A 15,358-nucleotide genomic window follows, 5' to 3' on the forward strand; every position below is an offset into this window, starting at 1 on the left:
TGAGAAAGGGAACAAATCTTCTCTAAGCTTACTACAAGTCTGGTCACTAAGAGGAGCAGCGCCAACCGAGGGAAAGCAGGCTGTGGAGATGGCTTCAGAGGAACCTCACTGAGGATTTGCTCCCAGTTGAGGCAATAGAAGGGATTTCTGGGGCTGCAAAGATGCAGTCCCACTTTCTCATCCCCCTTCCAGCTCCCAGCTGCAAAGAGCTGCTTCCTCCCCAGCACAGCCCCTTCCGACTCCTTGGCAAGCCAGTTCAGCCCGATAAACTTGTGAAAAAGTAATCTGGGGAAGGAGGAGGGGAAATCTGAGAATTTTTCTTTTTTTTTTTCCCCTTTTGAAACTTTACAAGGAACTATCACAAATGCCTCGAGCAAAACCACTTGCAAGTTCCTGCACATTTTTAACTTACGCACTAAATTAAATCAGAGATCCCCAGATGCTCTATACCAATCAACACACTCCAAAATTGACATTTTTATGAACCTACAGAAACACTATCTTTGTAAGAATCATTTCTCCATAACTTAGGAAGCAATCTTCGAATTAAGGAGGATCTTCCTGTAACATGGATGCAAGGAACACGAGTATCACAACATTACCTGTTAAAAAGCCACACTAGCTCTTTCCCCCACACCTTCCAGCAGCTCATCTTTAGACATTCATACTCAAGAGAAGTGACAAACTCCCCTCTGAAAAGCCAACTACTGTCCTCAAAGGCTCCAAGTAAATCAGAGATAGAAGAAGCATGGAAATAGAGAGGTGGCCATCCTCAAACGCTGCCTGAGAACAGGCTGTTTTTAAGGAGGGTGCAGTTCTTGGGATTCTCCAAAATAATTTTCTTCTGCTGCCTATGAAAAGACTTCTCAGAAGCAGCAATAGGAGGTAGTAACAATCCAAGAATAAATTGTGCTTGCAGATTCCCAAGTCAAGAGAAGAGAAGATTGACACAGAAGAGTCCATCTGGGATTTCTGAAGTCTGCATTACCTACCAGGATCATTTTGTACTCCGAGTCTGAAAGACCAACACCTGCTTACATTCACTAAAGAGCCAATTTTATCACAATTTGTAAACTAAGCAGATTTTGTTGGCAATTCTTAGAACAATTTGAATGTTCATAGCGCTGCAGTTTTGAGGAAACCAGTTCCTTCCTTCCAAGCACAACAGAGAAAATGCTTTTTGCTATATACATCAAAAGGTCAGTCGACACAGCAGAACCCTTGGGGAATTTGTTCATCCATCAGCTTCTGCTTTTACCAAAAGTTCCCATTAGTCTCTGAATGGCAAAATTTTACCCTGGTTTCTTCCTGTCCTCTCCAACATTCACTCTTGGGAACTGTTCCTCATGTCCTGCATCATACACCTTCCCACTCCTTCTTCCTACCATGTTTTAACACTAAAAGCTTTTCAGTATTTGAAATTTAATGTCTTACTTTTGTAGCACATTTTCCTTCGTTTGAAATTTAAAACTGTGATGTTTTTTGATGAATTTATGGTCAAGTTGAGCTGCATTAGTATCGTGACCTCAGAGTCAAGTCTGCCAGTGCAGGAGAGTTCGACGCGAAATACTGCAAGCAGATAAGAAACAGGAATTGCAATTCAGTTCGAGCACTTTCCAGACATTGTGGTGAAATATTTAAATAAGGGTCTTTTTAAACGATGTCCATAATGTACATTTTTAAAGAACTTGCTATTAAGAAATGCTAATTTATGCCTTGTAATTTCAGACAGCTATTAATGCATTAAAGGACACATTTAAAATTAATTTATGTGAGTCATATTAAAAGTTTACAGATGGGTAAAATTGTATTTGTGGATAAATGCCCATTAGCCATCCATTAGCTCTGGAATTAAAGCATTGCCACACGAGATATCTCTGTTATCACAGAAAACCACAAAATTTAGTTTTCCTCGTTGCTTTTCCAAATGCTATGAAGGTAAGGTTTTTTCCCACAACCATTAAGTTGAAATATTTTGGTCTCTGCAAATCTGGCTGGAATCAAAGCTTAAACTATCATGACATTATTCACCTTCTAGCTTATATTTCAGTATTATTTAGGCCAACAGAGCAGACACAACAAGCCTAATTCCGCTCCCCCCCCCATGTTTGCTTCCACAAAAAAGTGATACACAACCAAAACATCAATATATATTTTATTTTATCACCCCTTGAGTATCTAACAGAGTAGAAGACAGTGAGGAACCATACTGGAACAAGCATGAATGATGCTAATTTGCACATTTCCTGAAACAAATGCAATTGTTTCCAGTATAAATTCTACAGAGGAGCTAGTACATATTTCAAAATAGTTTTCTCAGTTTTAAACTTACCGTAAACACTTTAATGTATTAACATCTCCCACACATCTTGAAATGTCATCTCTACAGGCTAGAGAAATTAGAAGCCGTGGATTTTTAAATCCATGTAATTATTGTTTATTATTTTTGAAAGGCAACAGGAACCTCGTATGGGCACATACACATAATGTTACATTTTCTTTCTAGGAAAAATCTCTATCCTCCACTAAACGAGGGGAAAAAAAAATATTACTCTCCAACTAACAGTCTCAATCTAGAATAACCTTTTAGCAATGTCATAACTGTTGCAGAAGGCCTGTAAACACATGATGTTTACTAGAGAAAAATGATGCTCTTACACAACACTACACACATTTTGGAAAAAAAACCACAAAGTACCACCCAAAAGCATTATTAGTCTCAGCACTAGCTGTTGCACTTTCAAGGGTGGGGACTTTACCTGAAAGGGTGCGAGGAACTTCTCCTTGTAGAGAAATGTTGGCTTGGGGCATGGCCATAGCCATGGGATTATCCACCTGAAATCCCAGTTTATACTCAACCTGTAACAGTAGTTAGGAGACAGAAAACACATTAAGAAATCTCTACAGTAGTAAAAAGAAATTTTACATACTTTTCATAGTTCTTCTGAAAATTAAAAAAAAAAAAAACTATCTTATTTTCAAAGAATGCTGGTGATTTTAGGTGCCCAAATTCAAGATTTCTTATACGAAGACTAAATATCAGACTTCTGGGACAGTTCAAATTAAGAAAGCCAAAACAGAAGCCACTCTTGAAATCATTCCTGAAAATTCTGGGCAGAATTTAAAGTGCTGTATTGAAAAAAAAAAAAAACAAAACAATACCACAAACCCCACTTGCTGATACTGTTAAACTTACTTGTTCAAAAGTCAGTTTGTTAAAACCATAGGAATTCAAAAGATTTCCTCTCTTCTAGTCAGTTTTACAAACTACCCAGCCAAAATTGCTTACAAACAGTTTCTTCAATCATAGTCAAGATTTGTTTCCACTTAAGAAGCTAATTCTGCAAATATTCATTCAAAAAAGTAGAGGACATGTAACTAAGTCATAAGCTCCTGTTGGAAATTCATCCTGGCCCTCCACACTCAGTTGAATGAATCTGAGTTGACTTTGTTTTCCCTATTAGTTTCTCTTTTTTCCCCTCCTTTCTAAAACATAATAGGATGAATTTATGTTATCAATTTATTTTTCAGTCAAGGTGCCACAGGGAGAAACATAACCCAGTTTCTGAGCTCCTGCAAACTGCACTACACCCATCCTACAGAGTCAGCACACAAGATGTCGAGTGGTGTAATCCTGGTAATGGAAGCAAGGTTTCACAAACTCAAAAATTCCTATTCAAAATTCACAGACAGGCCCAAGGAAACTCAGGGCAGGGACAGCGATGCAGGCAGCTCATAGCTGAAGTGGTAACAACAAGGAAATTCCTTCAAAAGTCCTATTGAAATGGCAAGTTTGAACTGCCTGTGAGGGTGGAACGTGATATTGAATAAAACAGCTGGCCAAAATTCACATCTCCTAAGAGGTTACACCCCAAAGGGAAGAACATTGGCAGGTGGAATCTTCCAAAACTGAATTGGTGGAGTTGTTAAAGATTACTATTCCTACAGCAGTCTTTCTGACTTAAGGACAGAGGAATAACCATCACTTAAGTTCAAAAGAAAAAAAAGAAAAAGAACATCTGGCAGAGACTATACAGATCATCTCATACACAAAAATCAACTGTTAAGTAATTGGAAATCCTTCAAAATGTAAGAGCATACGCAATCTTTATGACAGCTGCTGCTGCACGCTCCAGCCATGGTGATTAAGTGAAATAAGAATCCCTTTCCATTTAATCGGAACTCAGTAATAACATACTAGATGCTGCTTTTATAGGTTCTCCTTGTCTCCAAACATATGTTTCTAGAAATCTCTAAAACATAACTGTTCTACATTTGATTTCCAGAGGCTTCGGTTCATGGCTGCCCCTTCTGTGTCTTCAACACACCACCAGAAGGGACTCCACAGCCAGTAGCGTGCATGACACGTAGCTTGCCAGAAGCAAGAAGAATAAAATACTTCCAAAAAAGTGCTTAACCTTTCTAAAACAAGAAAGGAACAGTTTGGATACTTATCATCTTAACCTCCTACCTGCAATCATATAAATCTTTTGCACCTAGAATTTGCTCATTTCTGCAAAAAGCCATTAAATCACAGCAGTGGGTATTCACTAAGCAATAGAGATCATGTCCCAAGTACTCAGGGGCAGGAGTTATTCCTGCTTACCTTGGATTTAGCATGCCAGCTGAAGTGAAGATTGTTGGTCTCGCTGGGTATTAAGAGATTGAAGGACAATGCGTAGTGATTAACCACGTCATTCCTCACGTAAGACAACTCTGCATCAAGACCTGTAGTAAAAAAGGAAAGAGTAAGATGGGAAAGAACAGGACCAGTGGTAACACACCAGAACAAACAACTCCCAGTGCCACCAGCTCCACTTGAACGTTTAAGCAAATGCTTCCCCAAGTCCGCAAATTCAACGGCAGGGTTGGAGATCAGTGCTCCAGCGTGTCAGCATCAATAAGAGCGCTTCAAATTCTTACAAAGCAACAATTTCAGAGTGTTGCCACAGCCTAATAAACAGGGAAAAGCTGGAAAGTAGTGGAAAGAAACACAAGTTTTCACACAGCCCTCCAAAAACGTCATTACAGACTCTCCTGAACGTACCCCTGTCTGCTTCTGGGTATCACAGGTCCAGTTTTGCCCTTATTTACAACTGTGCACACTCAAAACAAACTGCTTTAGATCGTCAGCTTGTTAATTGCAGGTAATTGATCCTGCAAGAGCTCATTTCTTGAGCCGGAGACACATAAGTGCTGCGGAATGAACTTCCAAGTAATTAGATCGTAACACAAAGCACCTAGTGAGAGGAGGAGTGACATCTGTACACTAAGTAATATTAATATATTTTATATCCACCCTTTGCTTTCTGAACATTTTAATAAACCTAGAGACTTGAAAGACCCACAAAACTATTTCTTACAAAAGCACTAAAGTGCATTTTCCCCAAACAAGACGCATACTCCAATATTAAAACGACTGAAGCTGCCGTTATCTTTGCTGCAGACATTGCAAAGTCCCACTGGGTGGGATTAGCTGGGTCCTGGGTGTCATTAGCAATTAGTGGTAAATTAAGCATTACAAATTAACTCCCCCATCCCTGCAGCTAGGAAAATTAATCCTCAGGACAAAACCATACTGTATTTGTGAGCAGTACCGTTTTGTCTGGTCTCATACAGCTTTTCCTCCATCACTCCCAGTTAAACTGGGAGCAGGCTATCCAGGCTCAGCAATATACTGACACGCTGAGAGAACAACTGGGCAAATCGGACACAGGTGCAGGCTCCAACCCACGCAGAGGGAACTGAGTTCAATTAAAGCACTCGCAGTACAACTGGGAACGTAAATAACGGAGTGATTTTTATTATGGCTAGAAAAATCAAGAAAACTCGAGAGGCTCTGCCTCCAAGACGACAGCATTTAAGGCATCCTGAAGTTATTCCAAGAATCTTGGGAATCATGAAAGGTGGTTTTTTTCCAAAAAGGAAAAAAAAAACCACAAACAAATCAAAGATAACTATTGAACTGTGTCGACAAGCTGCATTTGAAGAAAGGGAGAATCAGCTGCAGAGCAATAATTCCTCCTATTTAGTGCAAAAACTGGGCACGGATCAGCACGAAGTGATAAGCGCTCTCTTATTCCAGAACTTGATGTAATCCACCTTGTTTTCACAAGATACAGAAACGCAGCCAAGACATTCCTCTTCATTTTTGTCGCCGTTAACCATTTTTCCTCCCTGCTGGCTCATTAGAGTCCTGAAACTTAATCAAAACCCAAGAGTACCAAAATCAAAAATACTTAATCAAAACCTTAATCAAAACCCACAGACACTGAGGGGTGACGAGGGGAGAATCCTGGAGACTGGATGCATGAAAGGAATCAACAGAACTGAGTAATGCCAGGGAGAAATGCTCTCAAACAAGATCTTGAACAGAGCAAGACGCAGGTGATTCCTTATGTGCCAAGTGTAATCCGTCTGAGATAGCGTAAAAAAGAAAAAAAAAAGAATAAAGTTAAATCTTTCTTCTCCAATTTGTCCATTTTTCCACTTGAGAATAAATGGAAAGAGCAAACATAGTAGGGAGGAGGGGAAAACATACACACACACCTTGAACCAAAATAAAACTTGGAAAGCACAAAGAGAAACAGCAAACTTCCAGAACAGTTTGCCCAGATAACTGACATGTCTCCAGGTTTATATATGAAATTTATCTCAGATTTAGAAAACATGGGAGGAGCACCGAGAAGAGCTCACAACTATCAGACACTTGCCACTAGATCCAACCAAGAAGATGGGAAGATTTACAGGTATCAACCTATTGAAGTATTTAAATCAAACCCAGTAAGTACAAGTTATTCCAAAAAAAATTAGGAGGACAATAGGATGAGCAGGTGAAACAATGCAACTGGAGCAATGAATCTGCTTCTGGAGTAAAGAAAACCTTCTCTTGCTGAACTGTAACACTACAATATTTTCCAGGTGACAGCCCTCCATTTAATATCTTTGTGGAGAAACTGGTCACGGAAAACAACTGGATCCACAGCAACAAAACTGCCTTTTAAAAAAAAAAGTTCCAAACAAAACTGCCTGTTATAAAAACTGGCTTTTACAAAAGCAATGGGAAAGGCAACCCTAACTGAAGCTGTCCAGCATAAATATCTTGACGTGCAATAACACCTAAAGCTGTACAAAACCAAATTACCTCACAGAAGATGGATGAAATCTTGAAGCTTGAGTAGTGGTACAACACTGAGTAATTTGGTTAGAGACCACTAATGTTTTAATGCCTGCACTGCCATAAAAAGCTACACGCTAACAGGCGAGGCTAATTTTAGGAATTTAAACAGCCCTCATGTAAGAGCAGCATGAGAATCAACGTCAAGTTTTATTGCTTCCAAAAATGATGCTCTCATTAAAAGACTGGCATATAAAAATAATTTAAGAGGTTTTGCAGTACAGCTCTTAAGTCATTAAAAAAAAAAAAAAAAAGCAGAAGATTGCCTTCCTGTTTCTATCCGGGGTCTACGGAAAACGCCTGGGGAAGAACATAAAACTGAAGTAAACACGCAGTGATGCTTGGCCAGCAGATCCTCCGTGCTCCTAGGGCTTGTGGATCACAAACCTTCCTGAATTCCTGACACACTTTATCCACGTAATTTATCTCAATCAGCCCAGTAGAACACACAAAAAATTGCAGTTGAACCTGCCAGTCAAAAAAAACTCAAAGCACCTTGTCTGTGCTCCGGGCAGGCAGCCAGGCAGGAAGGGCTCAAGGGAGCCCAGGTGCCAATCCCAGTGATGCCAGGAGCTGCACCATGTCCCGGCTGTACGGGAGGGCACTGGGAAGGTACGTACAGGTAAGTAAGAGCATGGCGAGCAGTGGTGAAGGCCAGAGCCGTAGCTCACCGTGACTGGAATATTCTGGATGCAGGCTGTGCTCCTGGGCATCCTCCAGTTCCTAAGTTTTCCACTTTGAGGAAGAGAAACTCTCCCCATACCCACAGAAATCCCTCGGGCAACGCTGCAGCACTGTGCGTGCTCAAGAGCTCCACGACGGGTGGACTCCAGGCAGAATTCTACAGTCAGCACCTTCCAGCCAAAATAAGGGATGCTCTTCCCAACGCCACGCGGGATGCACGGGTTAAATTCTCACCGAGAATTTAACTGCTGCTGACGACAGCGGAGGAGGATCCCGCTGCAAACATGCTGGGCAGACCACATCCAACACCTCTCCTGCCGCAAACCGGGATCAAGATGACAACGATCAGCCTCCGTGAGACGTCAAACAGGTTCAGATACATTCGTTGAGTGTTGGCTGAGAACCATCCCTGCTCCACCAGATACTTTGTTCCTCCTTATTTACACACTTTTTCCACCTCCCCCCACACCATGACATCTGCCTCCTCACTGCTCCGATTTCCAGACTGATTAAGTGCTATTATTAACTCTCTCTGGAGTAGATATTAAAAATCGTTAAGGAGTTTGTGGAAAACCTGTTAGGCTCCATTACCTTGACAGTTTAAGCCTCACCCGGAATTGCTTTAATTCTGCACTTTTTTCTTCAGACATGCACAGTTACACCCGCCTCGTCGCGTTACTTAAATCTTCAGCAAGCCAAGTTCAGGGAGTCTAAGTGGCAAAGCAGAAACGCAGGGGGTAAAACCAAAAAGTGGGGAACACTTCTCAGCCAGTTTAACTCCCTGAATTAGTGGGGATGCTCAGGAGGGCCAGACTGCAGCAGCACTAGCTTGGAGCTTATACTAAAATATTACTGTTACCTTACACAGATAGGCTAGGCTTTTCTTCAAAGCATGCTTTGGGGGAAGGAGCTTTGAATCATAGAAACATAGAACGATTAGGGTTGGAAGGGACCTTAAAGATCATCTAGTTCCAATCCCCCTGCCAGGGGCAGGGAAATCCTCCACTACACCAGGTTGCCCAAAGCCCCGTCCAACCTGGCCTTGAATATCTCCAGGGATGGGGCATCCACAACTTCTCTGGGCAACCTGTGCCAGTACCTCACCACCCTCAATGTAAAAAATTTCTTTCTTCTATCTAACCTATATCTGCCCTCTTTCAGTTTAAAGCCATTGCCCCTTGTCCAAACACTACACACCCTTATAAAAAGTCCCCCTCCAGCTTTCCTGTAGGCCCCCTTTAGGTACTGGAAGGCTGCAATAAGATCACCCCGGAGCCTTCTCTTCTCCAGGCTGAACAGCCCCAACTCTCCCAGCCTGTCTTCATAGCAGAGGTGCTCCAGCCCTCGGATCATCTTCGTGGCCTCCTCTGGCCTCGTTCCAGTAGCTCCATGTCCTTCTTGTGTTGGGGACTCCAGAGCTGAACACAGTATTCCAGGTGGGGTCTCACGAGAGCTGAGCAGAGGGGCAGAATCACTTCCCTCGACCTGCTGGCCACGCTGCTTTTGATACAGCCCAGGACACGGTTGGCTGCCAGTGCACATTGCCGGCTCATGTTGAGCTTCTCATCCACCAGCACTCCCAAGTCCTTCTCCTCAGGGCTGCTCTCCATCCATTCTCTGCCCAGCCTGTCCTTGTGCTTGGGATTGCCCCGACCCACGTGCAGGACCCTGCACTTGGCCTTGTTGAACTTCATGAGGTTCTCACAGGCCCATCTCTCCAGCCTGTCAAGGTCCCTCTGGATGGCATCCCTTCCCTCCAGCGTGTCCACAACACCACACAACTTGGTGCCATCTGCAAACTTGCTGAGGGTGCACTCAATCCCACTGTCCATGTCTCCAACAAAGATGTTAAATAGCACTGGTCCCAGTACCGACCCCTGAGGAACACCACTCGTCACTGGCCTCCACTCGGACATTGAACCATTGACCACAACTCTTTGAGTGCGACCATCCAGCCAATTCCTTATCCACCGAGTGGTCCATCCATCAAAACCATGTCTTTCCAGTTTAGAGATAAGGATGTCATGTGGGACAGTATCAAATGCTTTTGAAAGACGGCATTAAATCAGGCAAGTCACTGTCAATACACAGCCTAAACCAGCAACCTTTTTTTTTTTTTAAAGATTTAAATCTTTCAAACACAGCAGCAGCATAGGATGTAATCAGTCTAGGTGGCAGGTTGCTGAGGAAAAGAAGATACAAACAAGGTTAGTTTTCCCAAATGTTTCCCATTTCAAGAAATGTTTAGTGAACTACTACACTAAAACCTATTGAGTGATGGAACGATAAAAGGAAAAAGCAGGTGGCTCTAGAAGAAAAGCCAGATGCATTACAAACAGCTAGAGAAAACGGGCAGTTCTTCCATAAGGATTTTCTAAGCAAAGCAGTAAAACTTAAAGGGGAGGAGAGCCTTACACAGAAATCAAAAAAAACTGTTGGGTTACATACACTGCAGAGGAGGAAAAGGAGCTTTTCAGAAATGCTTCTATAGGTTTAAGCAGCATATCAGCAAACAACGAGGAACAGCTTTAAAACACAGGCTGCTGTTTTGCTTTGGCCTTCTTAATCACAGAATGTCAGGGATTGAAAGGGACCTCAAAGGATCATCCAGTCCAATCCCCCTGCCGGAGCAGGACCACCTAGATCAGGTCACACAAGAACGCGTCCAGGTGGGTTTGGAACATCTCCAGAGAAGGAGACTCCACAACCTCTCTGGGCAGCCTGTTCCAGTGTGCTAATACCCTTACTGGGAAGAAGTTCTTCATGTTTAAGCAGAACCTCCTATGTTCCAGCTTATATCCATTTCCCCTTGTCCTGTCATGGGATGCCACTGAGAAGAGCCTGGCTCCATCCTCATGGCAGTCACCCTTTCCATATTTATAAACATTAATGAGGTCCCCCCTCAGTCTCCTCTTCTCCAAGCTAAAGAGACCCAGCTCCCTCAGCCTTTCCTCACCAGGGAGATGCTCCACTCCCTTCATCATCTTTGTGGCCCTGTGCTGGACTCTCTCCAGCAGTTCCTTGTCCTTCTTGAACTGAGGGGCCCAGAACTGGACACAATATTCCAGATGCGGCCTCACCAGGGCAGAGTAGAGGGGGAGGAGAACCTCTCTCGACCTACTCACCACACCCCTTCTCATACACCCCAGGATGCTGTCCGTATGCACGACACTGAAGGATCTAGTTTGTCCTTCCTTAGGTTTGACTAACCTACACCAACCCACGTGAAGACAGCAAGACCAACGCCTTGCTTTGATTTCAGGGCAAAACCATCACCCTTCTACCCAGGCAACTCCTAAGTCTCATTATTAACTTCCACATCTTTGTACCTCCCACCCTTGGGCGCGAGCTTGAGAGAATAAATTCAAGCTGAACACAAACAAAAAGGTAAATTTAAGCAGCACCATAGAGAAAGTCTGTCATTCTTTGCACTGTTTAACATAACAAAACATCTGAAGAAGCTCAGAAAGGAAGGGGAGAGGCCAATTTTCACTCCCAAATGCAAGAGATGCTGAGCAGCCCTTGTGTTCACGACGAAATTGGATCATGTCAGTCTAGCAGCCCAACAAAACACCTCTTTTCAAATGCCCTTGTGTAAATGCAGTCTAGCTTCAATTCTCTTTTTTTTTTCATTATGAAGCGCAATATACAAAAGAAACTTGCTGCTATCAGCATGGGAAAAATCAGATTTCATTCTTACGAAGCAAATCTATCCCACAACACGCACTAGTAGTAACACATCCTCCTTAAAGACGACAGTATTTAGGCACCCGTTACCTCAGGTAACAGACTTCAAATCATCATAATTCTGGAAGATTATGTCAAAAAAAAAAATCAAGAATGATTGTGCAACGTAAGTTAGATGTGATTGCTCTTACTGAAACAGAGCTTGCTGCAATATGAACATTAGCCCTAGTCTAATAGCAATCTGCTAACAACAGCTGACATAATTGGCTTTCCCAGTTGCCTACCCAACCCTCTGGTAGATTCCTGTCTGTGTACAGAAATGACTGAAATTAGTATCTGTTTTTTTAACACCCCAGCCTGTGATTTGTAAGTATTTCTTCATAAGCAGCTGAGAAATCTGCACAGCATGCCACAGCCCTCATGCAGCAAGCCACTCCTGCTCCTGACTCACAGCCACTGAAATAAACTAATTGAGAAGAGTTACTCAGTTAAACAAGTTATCTCTACATAAATATTCTATTTGTTCAGAGGTCTACCTGCTCCAGGGAACGATGCCTCTGCTCCCCAGCGTTTCATCTGGGTTAGCCCTCTGGCCAGACCAGACACTTCCACTCCAGGGTGAACATCCAGGTGAAAGAGTATGAACCTCAAGATTCAGCATCCCTTCACCACCGCCCACTTCCCAAGTCTGTGCAACCTACCCATAAAGACACAGGATTCTCCCAGCACTGGACAATTCACCTTGCTGAAGAAAAATATCTTTTTTTTTTTTCCTTTCACTAAAAGTACACCATAAGTCTGAAGCACTGACTTCAAATCCTAAACTTTTTTTTTTTTTGCAACAGGTTCTGCAAATATGCACTGGAAAAATTCTGCTATTTTCATACCATCAGTCTAAGCACAAGAAATGTGGCTGAAGAATTAAAAATCAGCTCTTGACTACTGGAACTTTTTTTTTCCAGGGTAGAGAGAACACTTTGCCAGAGCAAGCCTTCCTAGTTCGAATATATTTAATTAGTTCACTTCCAACAATCAGCTTGCACAGGGCAGAAACTAAAACTGGGAGTTAAAAAAAAAGAAATTGAATACAAACTGATCCACATGGATCAATTTTATTTAGAAAAAGAGTAAGCTATTAGAAACATAATACTAAGCATCTGAATATATACACAGATATAAAAAGCTCCTTATATCCTATTTGTACATATCCAGCACATACAGCAAGAGAAGCAAAGTTTCCTTTAACGAAACAAGTGACAGATTATAGCCTTCTACTTGCACTTTTACTTCAGTTTTCCACAACGCTACAGTCCACCAGTTAGAGCTGTTGGTCAGGAATCTGGGAATCTGAAATCTTGCTTTTAAATGTCTTACAGGCCATAAGGCTCTGGAAAAGGCAGCTGATTAAAAACATCACAGGGCAAAAAAAAGTTAAATTTTAAGTAACACAGAGATGATGAAAAAACAGCTTTTCACTCTCGTAACACAGGTGCCAGAGAACCTCAAAGGATGTTGTTAGGTGTCAAGCTTGACAAATCCATCTGTACCCACTAACACGCTTTGTACCTTTTGCTTATTTGAAACTTCCAAAAAAAAAAGAATAAAACTCTCAACAAAATCATCAGTCACTTCACTACTAATAGCCAGAACAGTTCACGTGAGCTACCTGAAGTACTGATTCCAAAGGAAAGATGTGCAACACTGAGATACCTAAAGGCAGGAGAAAATGAGTGATAGGTCCTGATACCAGGACCTTCGTAGCTGGTATCATGACCAGCGAGTAAGGGCAAATGGGACAGACAGGAACAGGAATGGTGCAGATCAGGGTTAGAGGAGACAGAAAGAACTCACAGGTGCTCATTCAAGTCTGCTTTACATTATAATAATATAAAAAAATGTTATTCTTCAGTTATCCCAGTGCAAAAGACAATCATAGAATCATGGAATGGTTGGGGTTGGAAGGGACCTTAAAGATCATCCAGCTCCACCCCCCCTGCCATGGCCAGGGACACCCTCCACTACACCAGGTTGCCCAAAGCCTCATCCAACCTGGCCTTGAACACTTCCAGGGATGGGGCAGCCACAGCTTCTCTGGGCAACCTGTGCCAGTGCCTCACCACCCTCAGAGTGAAAAATTTCTTCCTCATATCTAATCTAAATCTCCCCTCTTTCAGTTTAAAGCCATTGCCCCTTGTCCTGTCACTACACATCCTTGTCCAAAGTTCCTCTCCAGCTTTTCTGTAGGCCCCCTTTAAGCACTGGAAGGCTGTGATAAGATCACTCCAGAGCCTTCTCTTCTCCAGGCTGAACAGCCCCAACTCTCTCAGCCTGTCAAATAACCATCTTTAGTTTATCAACCTGCTCAGCTTCACCATCGCCACCTCTGGCATTACGTACTCAGAGCGGCTGCAGCCTTTCAAGCCTACTAAGCAGCAGCTCCCAACGTTTACGTTACCCCTCTTCTCTTTCCCAAGCAGCACGGTGGAATCAATATCCTGGTTAATTTAATTACGGCTATTCAACACCCAGAAGTGGCAGCGGAATTCTAAAGCATCGCATTAGTTTCATGCTGTTGCCTCTGCTCCCAGATCTCCAAAGCAGGCGGTGCAAATATGTGAGTTATCCGCTTGAAAGAAGGACAAAGGCAGAGATGGAAGGGAAATAATGCGTTGGAAGCCTCTACCGTCGCGCCCTTTGTAACACCACAAGGCATTTCCAGAGAGTGTGAGCATTCATTCTTACAGGGAGCTGCTGGTGCTGCTGCCATTCAGGGGGAAGAAAAAAAAAAAATTCAATTCATCAGGCACAACTCATTAAATGCACTTCACCCTTTCCGCCCTCCCAGCTTTCAGAGCCGAGACCTGAGGTACGATTTAACACTGCACACTGGAGGAACAGCCACTGATAAAAGCCTTTCCACTGCAAGAAAAATATGATCCTCAGTGATATTTCAGTCTGGGTAGTTTCAGGTAGGAATTAGTCATGGAGCAATCCCATTTCACTAGAGCTCAGAACAACCGTGAACCAAGATACATTTGGAATCTGACTCATTAATTCAGCTTTTCCAGTATGCAAACACAACTCTGAATAGCAGAAGGGGAGGAGAAAAAGCGCAAGACTTCCCCAAATGCTTCATCTTTTCAAGTACCCACATACCAGTGAGTACAGTACAGCTGCCTCCACAGCTCCCACTCTCAGCAAAATGCCACCCTGGGATTTTTCCAGGATCGTGCCTGTGAGCATGATCCTTATCTCTTGTCTTTCCCCTCTGCCCAGGTGGTGTTTGGGAGCAGTTTCAGTCCCTGCCTTCCTCCCAGGACCTTCTTGCTGGCTTTTCTCATGCATGCAAGGAGCTCTCTGCCTCCATTTCCTCCCTCTTGTTCCCATTCTGTCCACAAACTGGAGAGAGAAAGAAGAGCACGTCTTCAAAGAGGCCAAACAATCAACAATGATAAAGAAGATGCTGCCAAGCAGAACACAGGTGTAAAATCACAGCAGTGAGGAATGCAGCTTTGGGATTTTTTTTTTTTTTTCCCCCCTCCTCATCAGGCCTTCAGTCTCAGAGGTCAGATTTCTTCCAAGTCCCTGACACATGAATGTTACAAGAGCCACACGCATTTATCACCAGACAGACCTTGGCCTCCCGGGAGCTGAAATGGCTGTTTCCTCCCAGGGCTGAGTGCAGGCGGAGCAGCACAAGGCAGCCAAGCTGCCTGCTGCCCATGCAGTCCCTCCCGAACTGCCCCAGGAAGGATGCAGGCAGAACCCCCAGCATTTTTAAATCCCAACACACACGCTGGTGTGATAAAG

At 43.0% G+C, this 15,358-nt stretch overlaps 1 protein-coding gene across 1 annotated transcript in view; it reads right to left on the reverse strand.

The window, feature by feature from the left end:
• The window catches only part of RYK (receptor like tyrosine kinase), a 63,825-nt gene that overhangs the window by 41,883 nt on the left and 6,584 nt on the right, over nt 1-15,358 (reverse strand). The window contains exons 2-4 of the mRNA XM_086618169.1: nt 4,607-4,728; nt 2,760-2,859; nt 1,435-1,569 (exon numbers count right to left, since the gene is read on the reverse strand). Coding sequence (XP_086474295.1) covers nt 1,435-1,569; nt 2,760-2,859; nt 4,607-4,728 — 357 coding nt within the window. The remainder of the gene's footprint in view (nt 1-1,434; nt 1,570-2,759; nt 2,860-4,606; nt 4,729-15,358) is intronic.

Source organism: Tauraco erythrolophus, chromosome 11 (assembly GCF_009769465.1).
Source record: "Tauraco erythrolophus isolate bTauEry1 chromosome 11, bTauEry1.pri, whole genome shotgun sequence".
Taxonomy (NCBI): Eukaryota; Metazoa; Chordata; class Aves; order Musophagiformes; family Musophagidae; genus Tauraco; species Tauraco erythrolophus.